This window comes from Perca fluviatilis, chromosome 24 (assembly GCF_010015445.1).
Source record: "Perca fluviatilis chromosome 24, GENO_Pfluv_1.0, whole genome shotgun sequence".
Lineage (NCBI taxonomy): Eukaryota > Metazoa > Chordata > Actinopteri > Perciformes > Percidae > Perca > Perca fluviatilis.
In genome coordinates this window covers 16,817,754-16,830,652 of record NC_053135.1, presented here as the reverse complement: position 1 = coordinate 16,830,652, position 12,899 = coordinate 16,817,754, and the positions used below count along the sequence as shown (strand labels likewise).

General features: G+C 37.7%; 1 protein-coding gene and 1 non-coding gene across 3 annotated transcripts in view; one reads left to right on the top strand and one right to left on the bottom strand.

The window, feature by feature from the left end:
• Nucleotides 1-12,899, top strand: part of LOC120554212 (gastrula zinc finger protein XlCGF57.1-like) — a 443,376-nt gene that overhangs the window by 23,483 nt on the left and 406,994 nt on the right. The window contains exon 3 of one of the 2 annotated variants that reach the window (XM_039792952.1): nt 3,063-5,996. The exons of the other annotated variant lie outside the window; for it this stretch is intronic. Within the exon in view, the coding sequence (XP_039648886.1) occupies nt 3,063-4,903 (1,841 nt within the window). The 3' untranslated portion in view covers nt 4,904-5,996. Of the gene's footprint in view, nt 1-3,062; nt 5,997-12,899 lie in introns of those variants that run through there. 2 annotated transcript variants of the gene reach the window in all.
• On the bottom strand, nt 11,976-12,049 carry trnat-agu. The gene has a single exon. It is a non-coding gene; the product is annotated as a tRNA-Thr (tRNA).

The following is a 12,899-nucleotide window of genomic DNA, read 5'->3' as shown; positions in this document are numbered from 1 at the left end:
GAGACATGACACTGTCATAACTATGACATGACACTGTCATGAATGTGTCATAAACCTTGTAAACAAGTCCTAAATGTTAATGACTTCTGTCATTAAGTGTCATTCGGTTTTTGTCATGACAAGTTGACATTGTTTGGGTTGTCTTGATTATGACAACTTGACATTAATCAAAGTGGCATTACCAGAAGTTGCCTTGGTCATGACAACTTGACATGAACAGAAAATCCACCTCTTTTTGTATTCATGACATGTTGACCTAATGATTATTATAATTAGATGTGCAAGGTTAGCGACCAATTCTAGCACTTGGTCAGATAGATGTGTGACAGGATATTTCACAAAACTGGCTATCATGACACTATTATGACTGTGTAACTAATACATATTTTGACCTCAATTAAAGTGATACCAATTGTATTTGTCATTAAGATATCATGGATAAGACTTGCTGTCATTACGACAGTAACAAATACATTCTTTGACCTCAAGTAAAGTGGTACCATTCTGATTTGTCATTAAGATATCATGAAGGATAAGACTTAAGAAGTGCCATTGCACACCAAATTACCTTCCTAACACATTATCATGTGATGTAAAAGTCTTTGACACTAGTGTTATGTAGTTTATCAGTGTGAATTTGGACCAGAACCAGAATAAAACTAGATTGTTAAGAGCCAGAGAATTGAACTTCAATAAAGAGACTAGAAAACCAGGATAAAGTTTAAGAAGTGTATTAATATACACAGAAATATGGCATACATATACAGATAAACACAGGTATGAAAAATAACAACTGAAATAATTAAGTGCGCACATAAGGAAACCCTTTCAGTTCTATGAGCTGAATTGTTCTTTGATGACAATAGTTCAGAGATGTTCAACGTCAGGGCCCATATGAGTTTGGTTTCCGTTTGTCGTTCCACCATGAAGAAGGAATCCAGGGCAATCCGTCTAAGTTCAGAGTCTCGATCCTGTAGCTCGCCACCCAGCCAACTGCACTGGGAATCTCTAAACCCTGGAAGTTTCTGGGATCTGAAGAGTCGATGTGATTCAATATTCCACTGTGGACTGGACCTCCCCTGCGTAGCGTTTCTAAAATCTCCAACTGTAGATAAGGCCAAATAGTTTCTCTCAATTACTATTCAGTAATAAAATCAATTGCTTAGGCTACAACGAATCTTTTCAGGTTGTACAACCGTTCTTAAATTTCTTCTCTTAGGTATCAAAAGTATATAAATCCCTTTCAGGTATCAAAAGCACATTTAGGCTATATTAATAGGCAACCTTTCATACAAAAAATATTTTTTTAATTCAAGTTGTATGGAACCTTAGTAACATTAACACTATCCTAAATATAATTGCATAAATTGCATGTAAACATCTCTCAAATTGTATTATTTTCCCATAACTTGAGCTACAGTGTTGTAATCTAGAGGCATAAGGACATGAGTGCTTATTTATCTTGCACCGGTAACTGTAGAAAGAATGCACTAAAAAGTAGGCTCTTTAAGTTAGCTACTTCACCATAAACTCCAGTTAAACAATTAAACTCACAATTTGTACTAACATTCATTCAACAAAAAACCAACAGCTAGCAATAGTGTCGAAAAGCAACATTACTTTCCATAACCAATGGATAGAATCATTAGCCTTTTCACAGGCAATATGCAGTAGCTAGTCCGCTAGCCTTTTGTGGCTAATTACCCTATTAACATATGAATACAGCACCTTAGCTAACCCGTTAGCTTTGCGCTATTAGCACCGATTAGCATGTATGCTAGCGAACTCAAGGCCTAGCTAGTGCTAAAGAGTGACTCACCATTTTGCAAGTGACACAGTACTTGTAAATACATTTTTATCCAGCATGTTGCTAATCTCCCCATGAGTGGTGCATCTTGTCTACCAGCTCCTCCAACTTTTAGACACACCATCCAGCAAGGCCATTTCTAGACATCACAACTTCTTCTTAAGGACAACACTGTTGTTGCCAACTTGGCCTTTATCTGTGGTGTGACTTGTTTACACCTAGACTCTAATTTTGTATGAAAGTAAATAAAAAGGTTGATCATATAATCATTTTCAAAATATTTAAAACTCTTCTATTTCAAAAGGCAGCAATACATAACAAATTGTAATCATGAAATTGATTATTCTTCAGACCATAATCGTACCAACAAAGACTATAATTGTTGCATCCCTAGAAAAAACAGAACTGGACAATCCTTATTCTACCAGTGTGACAGCATTTTGCCTTCCCCTGTGAGTTATGTAAACAATTGTTAAAGCTTGTTGGCTCCGACTGGACTTCATGGTGCATTCAGCTGACCCTCTGTAAACTCATATTGCATTCATGTCCCCCTTATGAGTCCTTATGTTTCTTCTTCGCAGAGCATAGCTCTGCGATTCTCTGCCATTCCCGGCCGCGTCCTGCTACATCCTGCTGCGTCCGCCGCAATAAACCCATGCTCTGCAGCGCCACGTTACATCCCGCAACGCCCTGCTGTGATGTTCATATGCACAGAGTAGTCAGGATCCGGTATAGGAGACTGCACTACTCAGTATGACACAATGTGCCCAGCTGTGACATGAACTTCCACGATGACCTTCGAAGTCACTGTTCCATTATCTTTAATGTGACTATTATTTGCCACTGTTAATCACACCCCCAACCAGCCCCGTCAGACACCGCCTCCCAAGAGTCTGGGTCTGCCAAGGTTTCTTCCTAAAAGGGAGTTTTTCCTTGCCACTGTCGCAATAGCCACTGCTAATGCTTGCTCTTGAGGGAATTACTGTAATTGTTGGGGTTTTGGGATTTATAGATTGTGGTCTAGACCTACTCTATCTGTAAAGTGTCTTGAGATAACTCTGTTATGATTTGATACTATAAATAAAATTGAATTGAACTGAATTGTTGTTGTGAGTGTCAGTCCTGGGGAAAAGAAATCTTTAAATCGAAGATTGAATTGAAAATCCTGACACCCTTATTTATTATGAGAGTGAACAGAGCTACTTATCAAAGTATTGTTAAGATTCACTTTCATAACTGTTAATTTGTGTTTCAGCTTTGCCTACAGATGTCCAGAAAGTGATTGTTGGCGACAAACATCAGCAGGAGTGGAGCTCCAGTCTGGACCAGGAGGACACAAAGCCCCCCAACATTAAAGAAGAACAGGAGGAACTCTGGATCAGTCAGGATGAAGAGCAGCTTCAAGGGCTGGAGGAGGCTGATATCACCAAGTTTACATTCGCTCCTGTCCCTGTGAAGAGTGAAGATGATGAAGAGAAACCTGAGTTCTCACAGCTTCATCAAAGACAAACTGAAGAGATAAAAACAGAAGCTGATGGAGAGGACGGTGGAGGACCAGAAACAGCCATGAACTCAGAAACCGATACTGATGACGAGACTGGAGACTCTTCTGAACCTGAGACTGATGACAGTGCTGATTGGAAGGAAACCAGAGAACCTCAGTCAGGTTTAAACTCTCTGAATAATGATAGATTCCCTGTTAGTGATTCAGGATGTACTACTGATGAGAAAGCATTTAGCTGCTCTGAGTGTGGGAAAAGATTTGGCACCAGTATGAATCTAAAGAGACACATGAGAACTCATACAAGAGAGAAACCATTTAGCTGCTCAGTCTGTAAGAAATATTTTACAGAGAGTGGACATTTACAGGGACACATGAGGATCCACACAGGAGAAAAACCATTTAGCTGCTCAGTCTGTAAGAAATATTTTACACAGAGTGGACATTTACAGAGACACATGAGAATCCACACAGGAGAGAAACCATTTAGCTGCTCAGTCTGTAAGAAATATTTTACAGAGAGTGGACATTTACAGGGACACATGAGGATCCACACAGGAGAGAAACCATTTAGCTGCTCAGTCTGTAAGAAAGCTTTTACAGAGAGTGGACATTTACATAGACACATGAGAATCCACACAGGAGAGAAACCATTTAGCTGCTCAGTCTGTAAGAAAGATTTTATAGAGGGTGGAAGTTTAAAGAGACACATGAGAATCCACACAGGAGAGAAACCATTCAGCTGCTCAGTCTGTAAGAAAGCTTTTAAAGGGAGTGGAAATTTACAGAGACACATGAGAACTCATACAAGAGAGAAACCATTTAGCTGCTCAGTCTGTAAGAAAGCTTTTACAGAGAGTGGACAATTACAGATACACATGAGAATCCACACAGGAGAGAAACCATTAAGCTGCTCAATCTGTAAGAAAGATTTTGCAGAGAGTGGACATTTACAGAGACACATGAGACTCCACACGGGAAATAAACCATTTAGCTGCTCAGTCTGTAAGAAATATTTGAAAGGGAGTGGACATTTACAGAGACACATGAGAATCCACACAGGAGAGAAACCATTTAGCTGCTCAGTCTGTAAGAAAGCTTTTACAGAGAGTGGACATTTACAGAGACACATGAGAATCCACACGGGAGAGAAACAATCTAGCTGCTCAGTCTGTAAGAAATATTTGAAAGGGAGTGGACAGTTAGAGAGACACATGAGAATCCACACAGGAGAGAAACCATTTAGCTGCTCAGTCTGTAAGAAAGCTTTTACAGAGAGTGGACATTTACAGAGACACATGAGAATCCACACAGGAGAGAAACCATTTAGCTGCTCAGTCTGTAAGAAAGATATTGTAGATAGTGGAAGTTTAAAGATACACATGAGAATCCACACAGGAGAGAAACCATTCAGCTGCTCAGTCTGTAAGAAAGCTTTTACAGTCAGTGGACAATTACGGAGACACATGAGAATCCACACAGGAGAGAAACCATATTGCTGCTCAGTCTGTAAGAAAGCTTTTACAGCAAGTGGAAGTTTACAGAAACACATGAGAACCCAACACAAGAGTGTTACAAGCTCCCCCCTTGTTTAGCTTCTCCCTGTCTGCTCTACTCAGGTGATCCTGATTTGATCGTTAGTGGTTGGCTCCGCCCCCTGTACTTAAGGAAGGCTGGAGGACTCTTTCAGACTGAAGTAGCTGTTCACTAGTGTGTTTATTATTGGTGGGATTGAGGTCTGAGGGGTATGGCACAAAACCAAGCTATTTGTAACTAAACTCATGATTTTTGGATATTGTACTATAAATACAGACGTATAAATAGTAATTGACAATGAAATAACTGAAAGATGAATTTCTGGGTGTTTTACTTGACCACAAACTGTGCTGGATGTCCCACATTAAATATCTTTGCATGAAGTTGGCCAGGAGTATTGCTATATTGAACAAAACTGGGTACATATTGAACTATTATACACTACATACTCTGTACTACATGCTTATTTTACCATATTTGATAAACCTTATTTGTAAATTTTGTATGCTGTATTTGCATATCTATTTGTTTTGTAATATTTGTTTATTGTAGTATTAAGTAGTGGAGGTCCTAATAAGCTGCATGCTTCCGCCTGCTCCTTCTCGATTTTTTACACTTGGTTAATTCTTACTGTTTTAATTTTGTGCTGTTTTCTTTTGCAATATTGTTGATTTTTCTTGAAACTGTTTTTTTTTGTGTAAATAATTAGCCTAACTCCTTAAATGGTTTCATTTAAGAGCAGTAGTTCGTAGATGTATATTAGATATTATATTAGATATATCATTCAGTCGGTCTGCTTCTGCCACGTTTTTTTCTCACTTTTTTTTGTTTTTGTTTTTTACAGAGGCAGTTTCCTTCTCTATTTATTGTACGCTTTGCTTCCTAGTAGGCCTATATAGACATAGAAAAGGAAGACTCTAACCAATAAAAGCTAACGTGGCAGCATGGTGGCTTAGTGGTTAGCACTTCTACCTCACAGCAAGAAGGTTCTGGGTTCAAACCCAGGTCATCACAGGCCTTTCTGTGTGTTTCTATGTTCTGCTTGCGTGGGTTTCCTCCAGGTGCTCTGGTTTCTTGAAAATTAGCTGACTGCCTAACACTGGTGCATTAATGTGCATTGTCCTAATCAAATAAATAAATGTATAAACTAAATTGTCTAAGTAAACCCTTAGTTGATGTTAATTAAGGTATTTCCTAATATTACTAGGTGGTTGATAAAGATGTTTGATAGCATGTATGTCTTACGGTTCACAGCCAAGCCATGTCATTATGAAAAAACTGTTTTTATTGTTTACGGGTTATGGTTGTCCACATACCTTTGTCCACTATATTTGTCCATCCTCCAACATGTGACTTACTTTTGCTAGAGGGTGAGATCAGTGAAAAGACTCCATAGTCTCCATGCAGAGGTTTGCTTCTTCCTTTGTCTTCATGTAGACATTAACTTAAAGCCCAACCTATATAAATTATTGTGAACGCTATATAAGCATTACTTAACCTTAAATGGTCACTTGATTAATGTATTATAATACTAAGCATTACTAAACCATAATTTAACACTTATTAATGCGTTTCTTTGTAAAAAAAAACAACTTAAAAAAAACTAAAAAAAAAAAAAAAAAAAAAAAAAAAAAAAAAAAAAAAAAAAAAAAAAAAAATGCCGCTTTGATACCCTTATTGTAAAGTTGAGAACAGATGCACCTTAACTAACACTTGGTAAATGTATAATAACACTGAATAAGCATTACCAAACCATAATTAAACCGTTATTAATGCTGCTTGATAGCCTTATTGTAAAGTTGAGAACAGATGCACCTTAACTAACACTTGGTAAATGTATAATAATACTGAATTAGCATTACTAAACCATAATTAAACAGTTATTAATGCTGTTTGGTAGCCTTATGTAAAGTTGAGAACATATGCACCTTAACTAACACTTGATAAATGCATAAGAGTGCTGAATAAGCATTACTAAACAATTATTCATAGTTTATTAATACTCTTTGGCTTAAACATTCACACAGCTTTTAAACATTAGTGAAACGTCAATGTATAATAAAATCTCTGTGACAACCTTCTGTTATGCACACATATTCAAATTGTAAAAAAGGTTTTCATTTGATTCTGAGTTTAACTTCTCATCTTTCTTTCCACTGAAGACTCAGAGCTATAACAGTTTGAGTCCTGTATTGAGATTACACTGGACATTTTCTCGCTCTTGTCATCTTCACTGTCATGTCTTCTGGATAGTTGTCCTCTCTTGAAACCTAACAAACCAATTGGGATATTTCAATGTCTTTTAGAAAGCTACGGATGCAAGGATTGATCGTTCACTAGATCAACATCAGATCTTTCCACATGTTGTACACTCAAATGACAACAAAACATGATAGGGCAGCCTTAATGGTACACACTCTACCTAGTGAATGGTGGGCTACCTTGACAATCATGATTATCCATTATCTAGATTGTGTCCAGAATATGAATACATTGATGAATCTGACAGCCAGCAATAACAGCATTAAAATGTTTGTTTATATACAGCCTTGTAACTATTAAACATTTTGTTAAATATCTCATGTACCCCTGCAGTTCTCCAACGTACGCCTAGGGGTACATGTACCCCCATTTGAGAAACACTGATCTAGACTGTGTCCAGAATATTAATGCATTGATACATCTGACAGCCAACAATCACATAATTCAAATGTTTGTTTGTATAGATCACAGTATACTATGAACCATAAATAATCATCATAGTGTAACCTCCCCGGCTGAAAGATCTGGCTCTCTTTAACTAATGGTTCACAAAGACTTCATTTTTCCTTTGCAGTTTCAAACATGCCTTGAACACACGGCATCTAACCACTGAAAGAGCTGAGAAAACAAAGAAAACTAAATACGTTTACTTTAAATATATCCATACATTTTTCATTTTAACCCCTTTTACATTATTGTAAATGTCCCTTTGAGTGCTTAAATTGAGTGTTACTTCCCAGTTTTAATTACAGTTAAATATTCAATTAAATATAAAATTGTTCTCCTTTGAACTTTCTGTCACATCCAGTATACTGTAGTAATTGCATTTCTATCTCTAAAGTTACACCCTTTCATGTAAACAGGCTCATTAGCCTGGTAATATTAACTAAAAATACAAACAATATGTATGAACTGCACACGGTGCCCGCTTGTGGTATTCAACTATATACTTCCGGTTTCGATCTTTTCAAAATAAAAAGCTAACGCTGGAAACTGCTATGGATTAATAAATGAGTGTAACAAAATAATATTACTACTTAGAGCTAGCTTGGCTGTTGGGTTAGCTCTAACATTAAATGGCAGAAAAATCTGCCAGAGAATAGGGTCATGTTGGTTACCTAAAGCTAGCTAACTAGCTAGCTAGCGCTTTTATTTTGAAAAGATCGGAAACGGACGTATAATAAGCGGGCTGCTGCCGTGGGCAACATGTGCAGCTGATACGCTGCCAAAGAAAGCATGGTGTATGCTTATCTTGTTTATCATCTGGCTGATAAGGGCACAAGGTTTGTCAGTGTTTCAGTCACTTTATGATATGCTGTTTAGGAGTTTTACGGACTTGGAGATGAGCAAGTAAAGCTAGCCTGTCAACATATTTTAGCCTGCAGTTAATTACCAGGCTAATGAGCCTGTTTAGCTACATGAAACGGTGTAACTTGAGAGATAGAAATGCACTTACTACGGTATATTGGATGTGACAGAAGGTTCAAAGGAGAATCATTTTATATTTGTATTTAATATTTTATTAGGCTTTTAATTTAGGTTGATTTCTGCATAGAGAGATTGAATTAACCATCCAACCATGAAGACCATCTTTCAGCCGGTGAGGATACACTATGATAATGATTATTTATGGTCCATAGTATACTGTGATCTATACAAACAAACATTTGAATTATGTGATTGTTGGCTGTCAGATGTATCAATGCATTAATATTCTGGACACAGTCTAGATCAGTGTTTCTCAAATGGGGGTACATGTACCCCTAGGGGTACTTTGGAGGACTGCAGGGGGTACATGAGATATTTAACAAAATGTTTAATAGTTACAAGGCTGTGGTCCAGAACATTGTTCCTCTTTATGTAAAATTTTCTTTTTCCTACCAAAAATGTGACATTTGTGTCGCCTCCTTTGGACCTAATCTTGCCTTCCTTCCTATACTGTTCTACTCGCTTTTTTTCTTCTTATGTAACTGTTTTTCAGGTTTTTGATACTATTTTGACCTATTCTTGCCTTCCTTCCTTCCTTCTTTCTACCATCTTTTTCCAAGTTTTTGTCGGTTTTTCTCATTAGCATTTGAATGTTTTTTTTTCAGTTACAAGGCTGTTGTTTAGTAAATCTATCGCTGACAATGCTGTACTGTTCCTGTTTATATATACTTTTTTTTTCTTTTCTTTTTTTTTACCGAAAATGATTAGCGCTGGTCAGGGGGTACTTGGTTTAAAGAAACAATTCAAAAGGGGTACATTATTGAAAAAAAGCTTGAGAACCACTGATCTACATAATGGATAATCATGATCGTCAAGGTAGTTTAATTTAATTTAATTTACTTTAATTTAGTAAAGCCACTGTATGCAGAGCCGTCAGAAAAGTGTGACTCGCTCTGAAACGTTTTTTAAACGTTTTTTGTAGTGTTCCTTGGACACAAACCAGTGAGAGCCATTCAAAAGAAATAAATGATTATAAATGATAGTTCTGTTAATGATCATGGTGCTGCAGCCTCAGAATGGGATATAGTAGTAGCTTACTTTTTCGCCCGCAGGATTGCACCCAAATTAAATTATAGGTGTAATACAATTCCAGTTTTCACCAGTAATATTATAAGGTAACTGTGATTAAATATGAAATTAATACACTGTTAATGCTTACGCATTGACTCGAGCAGCAATTATCTCCCACACCAATTCTCTCTCTTTTGCAGCAGCAGCCGCTGTCTTGCTTTTTTAACAAAATGCATGTTCAAACTCGCCGTCTGTGCGCATGAGTATTTCCGCCGACCCGTTTGTTTGTGGTTGTTACCATGGTGAATCGTAGTATCATGGCTCCATTCATGCTGCCTTTTTATTGTGGTGGTTCACGCGCGTGAACATACTCTGAGTTAATTGAACCAACTCATATCAGCTGTTCTGGAACCGAAACCTCTGAATTTCCCATCTCAGGGTAAATCAACTCAGACATCAGGGTTACACTCAGAGTTTGTTAAACCTTCTACCTGAAATAGACCCCGGACGTTGATCTAGTGAACAATCAATCCTTACATCCATAGCTTTTGCATGCATCTAAAAGACATTGAAGTATCCAACTTGGTTTGTTAAGTTTCAAGAGAGGACAACTATCCAGAAGACATGACAGTGAAGATGACAAGAGCGGTAAAATGTCCAGTGTAATCTCCATACAGGAAGCGCACTGTTATAGCTCGGAGTCTTCAGTGGAGAGAAAGAAGAAAACTGACTGATTCAAATGAAAACCTTGTTCACAATTTGAATATGTGTGCATAACAGAAGGTTGTCAAGAAGATTCACATTGACAGTGCTTCACTAATGTTTAAAAGCTGTGTGAATGTTTAAGTAAAAGAGTATTAATAAACTATGAATCATTGTTTAGTAATGCTTATTCAGCACTCATGCATTTAGCAAGTGTTAGTTAAGGTGCATATGTTCTCAACTTTACAATAAGGTTCACAAAGAGCATTTACACCTGTTTAGTTATGGTTTAGTAATACTTATTCAGTATTATTATACATTTATCAAGTGTTAGTTAAGGTGCAGATGTTTTCAACTTTACAAAAAGGCTATCAAACAGCATTAATAACTGTTTAATTATGGTGTATTAATACTTATTCAGTATTATTATACATTTATCTAGTCTAAGTTAAGGTGCATATGTTCTCAACTTTACAATAAGGCTATCAAACCGCATTAATAACTGTTTAATTATGGTTTAGTAATGCTTATTCAGTATTATTATACATTAATCAAGTGACCATTTAAGGTTAAGTAATGTTCATATTTATATTATTTAACTGTTATTAACAGTTCATCAAAGCATTAACAATTGGTAAATAGACGCCTTAATTAACTGTTAAGACCCATCCCCTTAGAACGCAGGGCTTGAGCAGGCACATAGGGGTTCACTAGGTCTTTAAGATACAATGGTGCGCTGCCATTTCATATTTTATAGGTTAGCAGCAACACCTTAAAGTCTGCTCTTGCATGAACAGGGAGCCAGTGGAGAGAGGATAACACTGGTGTAATATGTTCATATCTGGAGGCTCCGGTCAGAACACGAGCTGCAGACTCCGAAGACTTTTCTTTGGCAGACCCGACAGAAGGACATTACAATAATCTAGCCTAGATGACACAAGGGCATGAATGAGGATCTCAGAGTCCTTAAACGACAGTATTGATCTGATCTTGGAGAGGTTTCTAAGATGGAAAAAAGCAACTCTGGTCAACTCCTTTATATGTAAATCAAACGAAAGTGTCTGATCGAAAAGCACACCAAGGTTCTTAACTTGGTCTCTGCGATTGATTGCACAATCAGTCAATCAAGTAATGTCAAGTAATCGAGTAATGTAATCAAAAAGATGAGCTAGTTTTGCTGGTCCGATAATCATCATTTCTGTCTTAGCAGAATTAAGCAACAAGAAATTTGTTGATAACCAGCATGCAAGACAGGCCTCGAGTTTAACAATATTAGACTCGCTTCCTACACCTAATGGCATATACAGCTGCATATCGTCAGCATAACAATGAAAAGCAATCCAATACTAACACACGTTAATATGCAGTTTATGATGCATTTTTCTCACTGAGTTATGAGTTGAAGAAGCAGCCTCAACCTGGAGGAACTGCAACGGAAGAGCAATAATTCATATTTCTCCTTGATGAGAGTAATATTGAATTATCTTTTTGGGCTAAATGGGAATTTATATTTTGGGGAAAGCTCTTTCTTGCCATAGTTGTGAAATTGAGGAGAGGGTTAAATAAAATGGGTAGAAGATCATTTGCTACCAGGGTAGCATAATGGGTAGCATTGGATTGGGTCCACATGCTGATGGGATGCTAACAGAGGTGATCTCTGCAACAACAAGGTGCTGCTGGGATTTGAACCCAGGATCTCCTGTTTACTAGACAGGCACTTTAACCAACTAAGCCACAGCACCTCCTTGGGACCTTCTGTAATGTTAAGTCTTAATTTCTCTTTTACCTTGTATACACTGTATCATATACAGTATACTGACCGATGGATAATGTTTTTCCATTTACTATAACTGATATTTTGAATGAATAAATGAATGAATTTTATTGGTCGTAACCAAAAGGTAGAGTCAGAAGCTTCAGCTTATATCAGCCCCAAAATTGCAAACAAGTGCATTCACCTTCTGTAGAGCACAGGCTGTGGAAGTGTTGCAGGTGTGCAGCTCCCAGCTGCACACCTGAAACCCATCCACTAATCGAAGCTGCACCGTAGCAACCAGTCCCTGCTGGCCAGATCTTTGTCTCAGCTACAGTGGTAGTGGCACAGCTTGGTTAGGGACCGTTCGGCTTGTTTGGAGCATATTTCTCCTTGTCCTTGGTCCCCCATAGCACCATCCCCCACGTGACCCTACCTGTGAATGCGCACACATTCACAAAATGGATCACAGGACGAAAATACGGACCGCTAGCTGGAAGCACAAAAACCTGAGAGTTTCACTCCAGAAACATAAACGTATCATTTTTGCTGATCCTTCCAGCCTGAGCCTTTTATGAAAAGATGAGGGGAACATATGAGTTTGGGACTCGAAGGAGGCTCCGCTGTCTGCGCGCTGACGCACGGCACATGCAGCTGCCATGGCGGGATCCGCGCTGGTATCATGGTGCCATGACTACCAGATTACAGCAGTATGATGAAATAAAATGATTTTATAGGCCGAAAATATCCAGACTTTAAAAAGAAAGAGAATTAGTACATGCATATAGTTTATCCTGACCAGATTTAATTTTCAAACACAGCCACACATCTGTCACTTA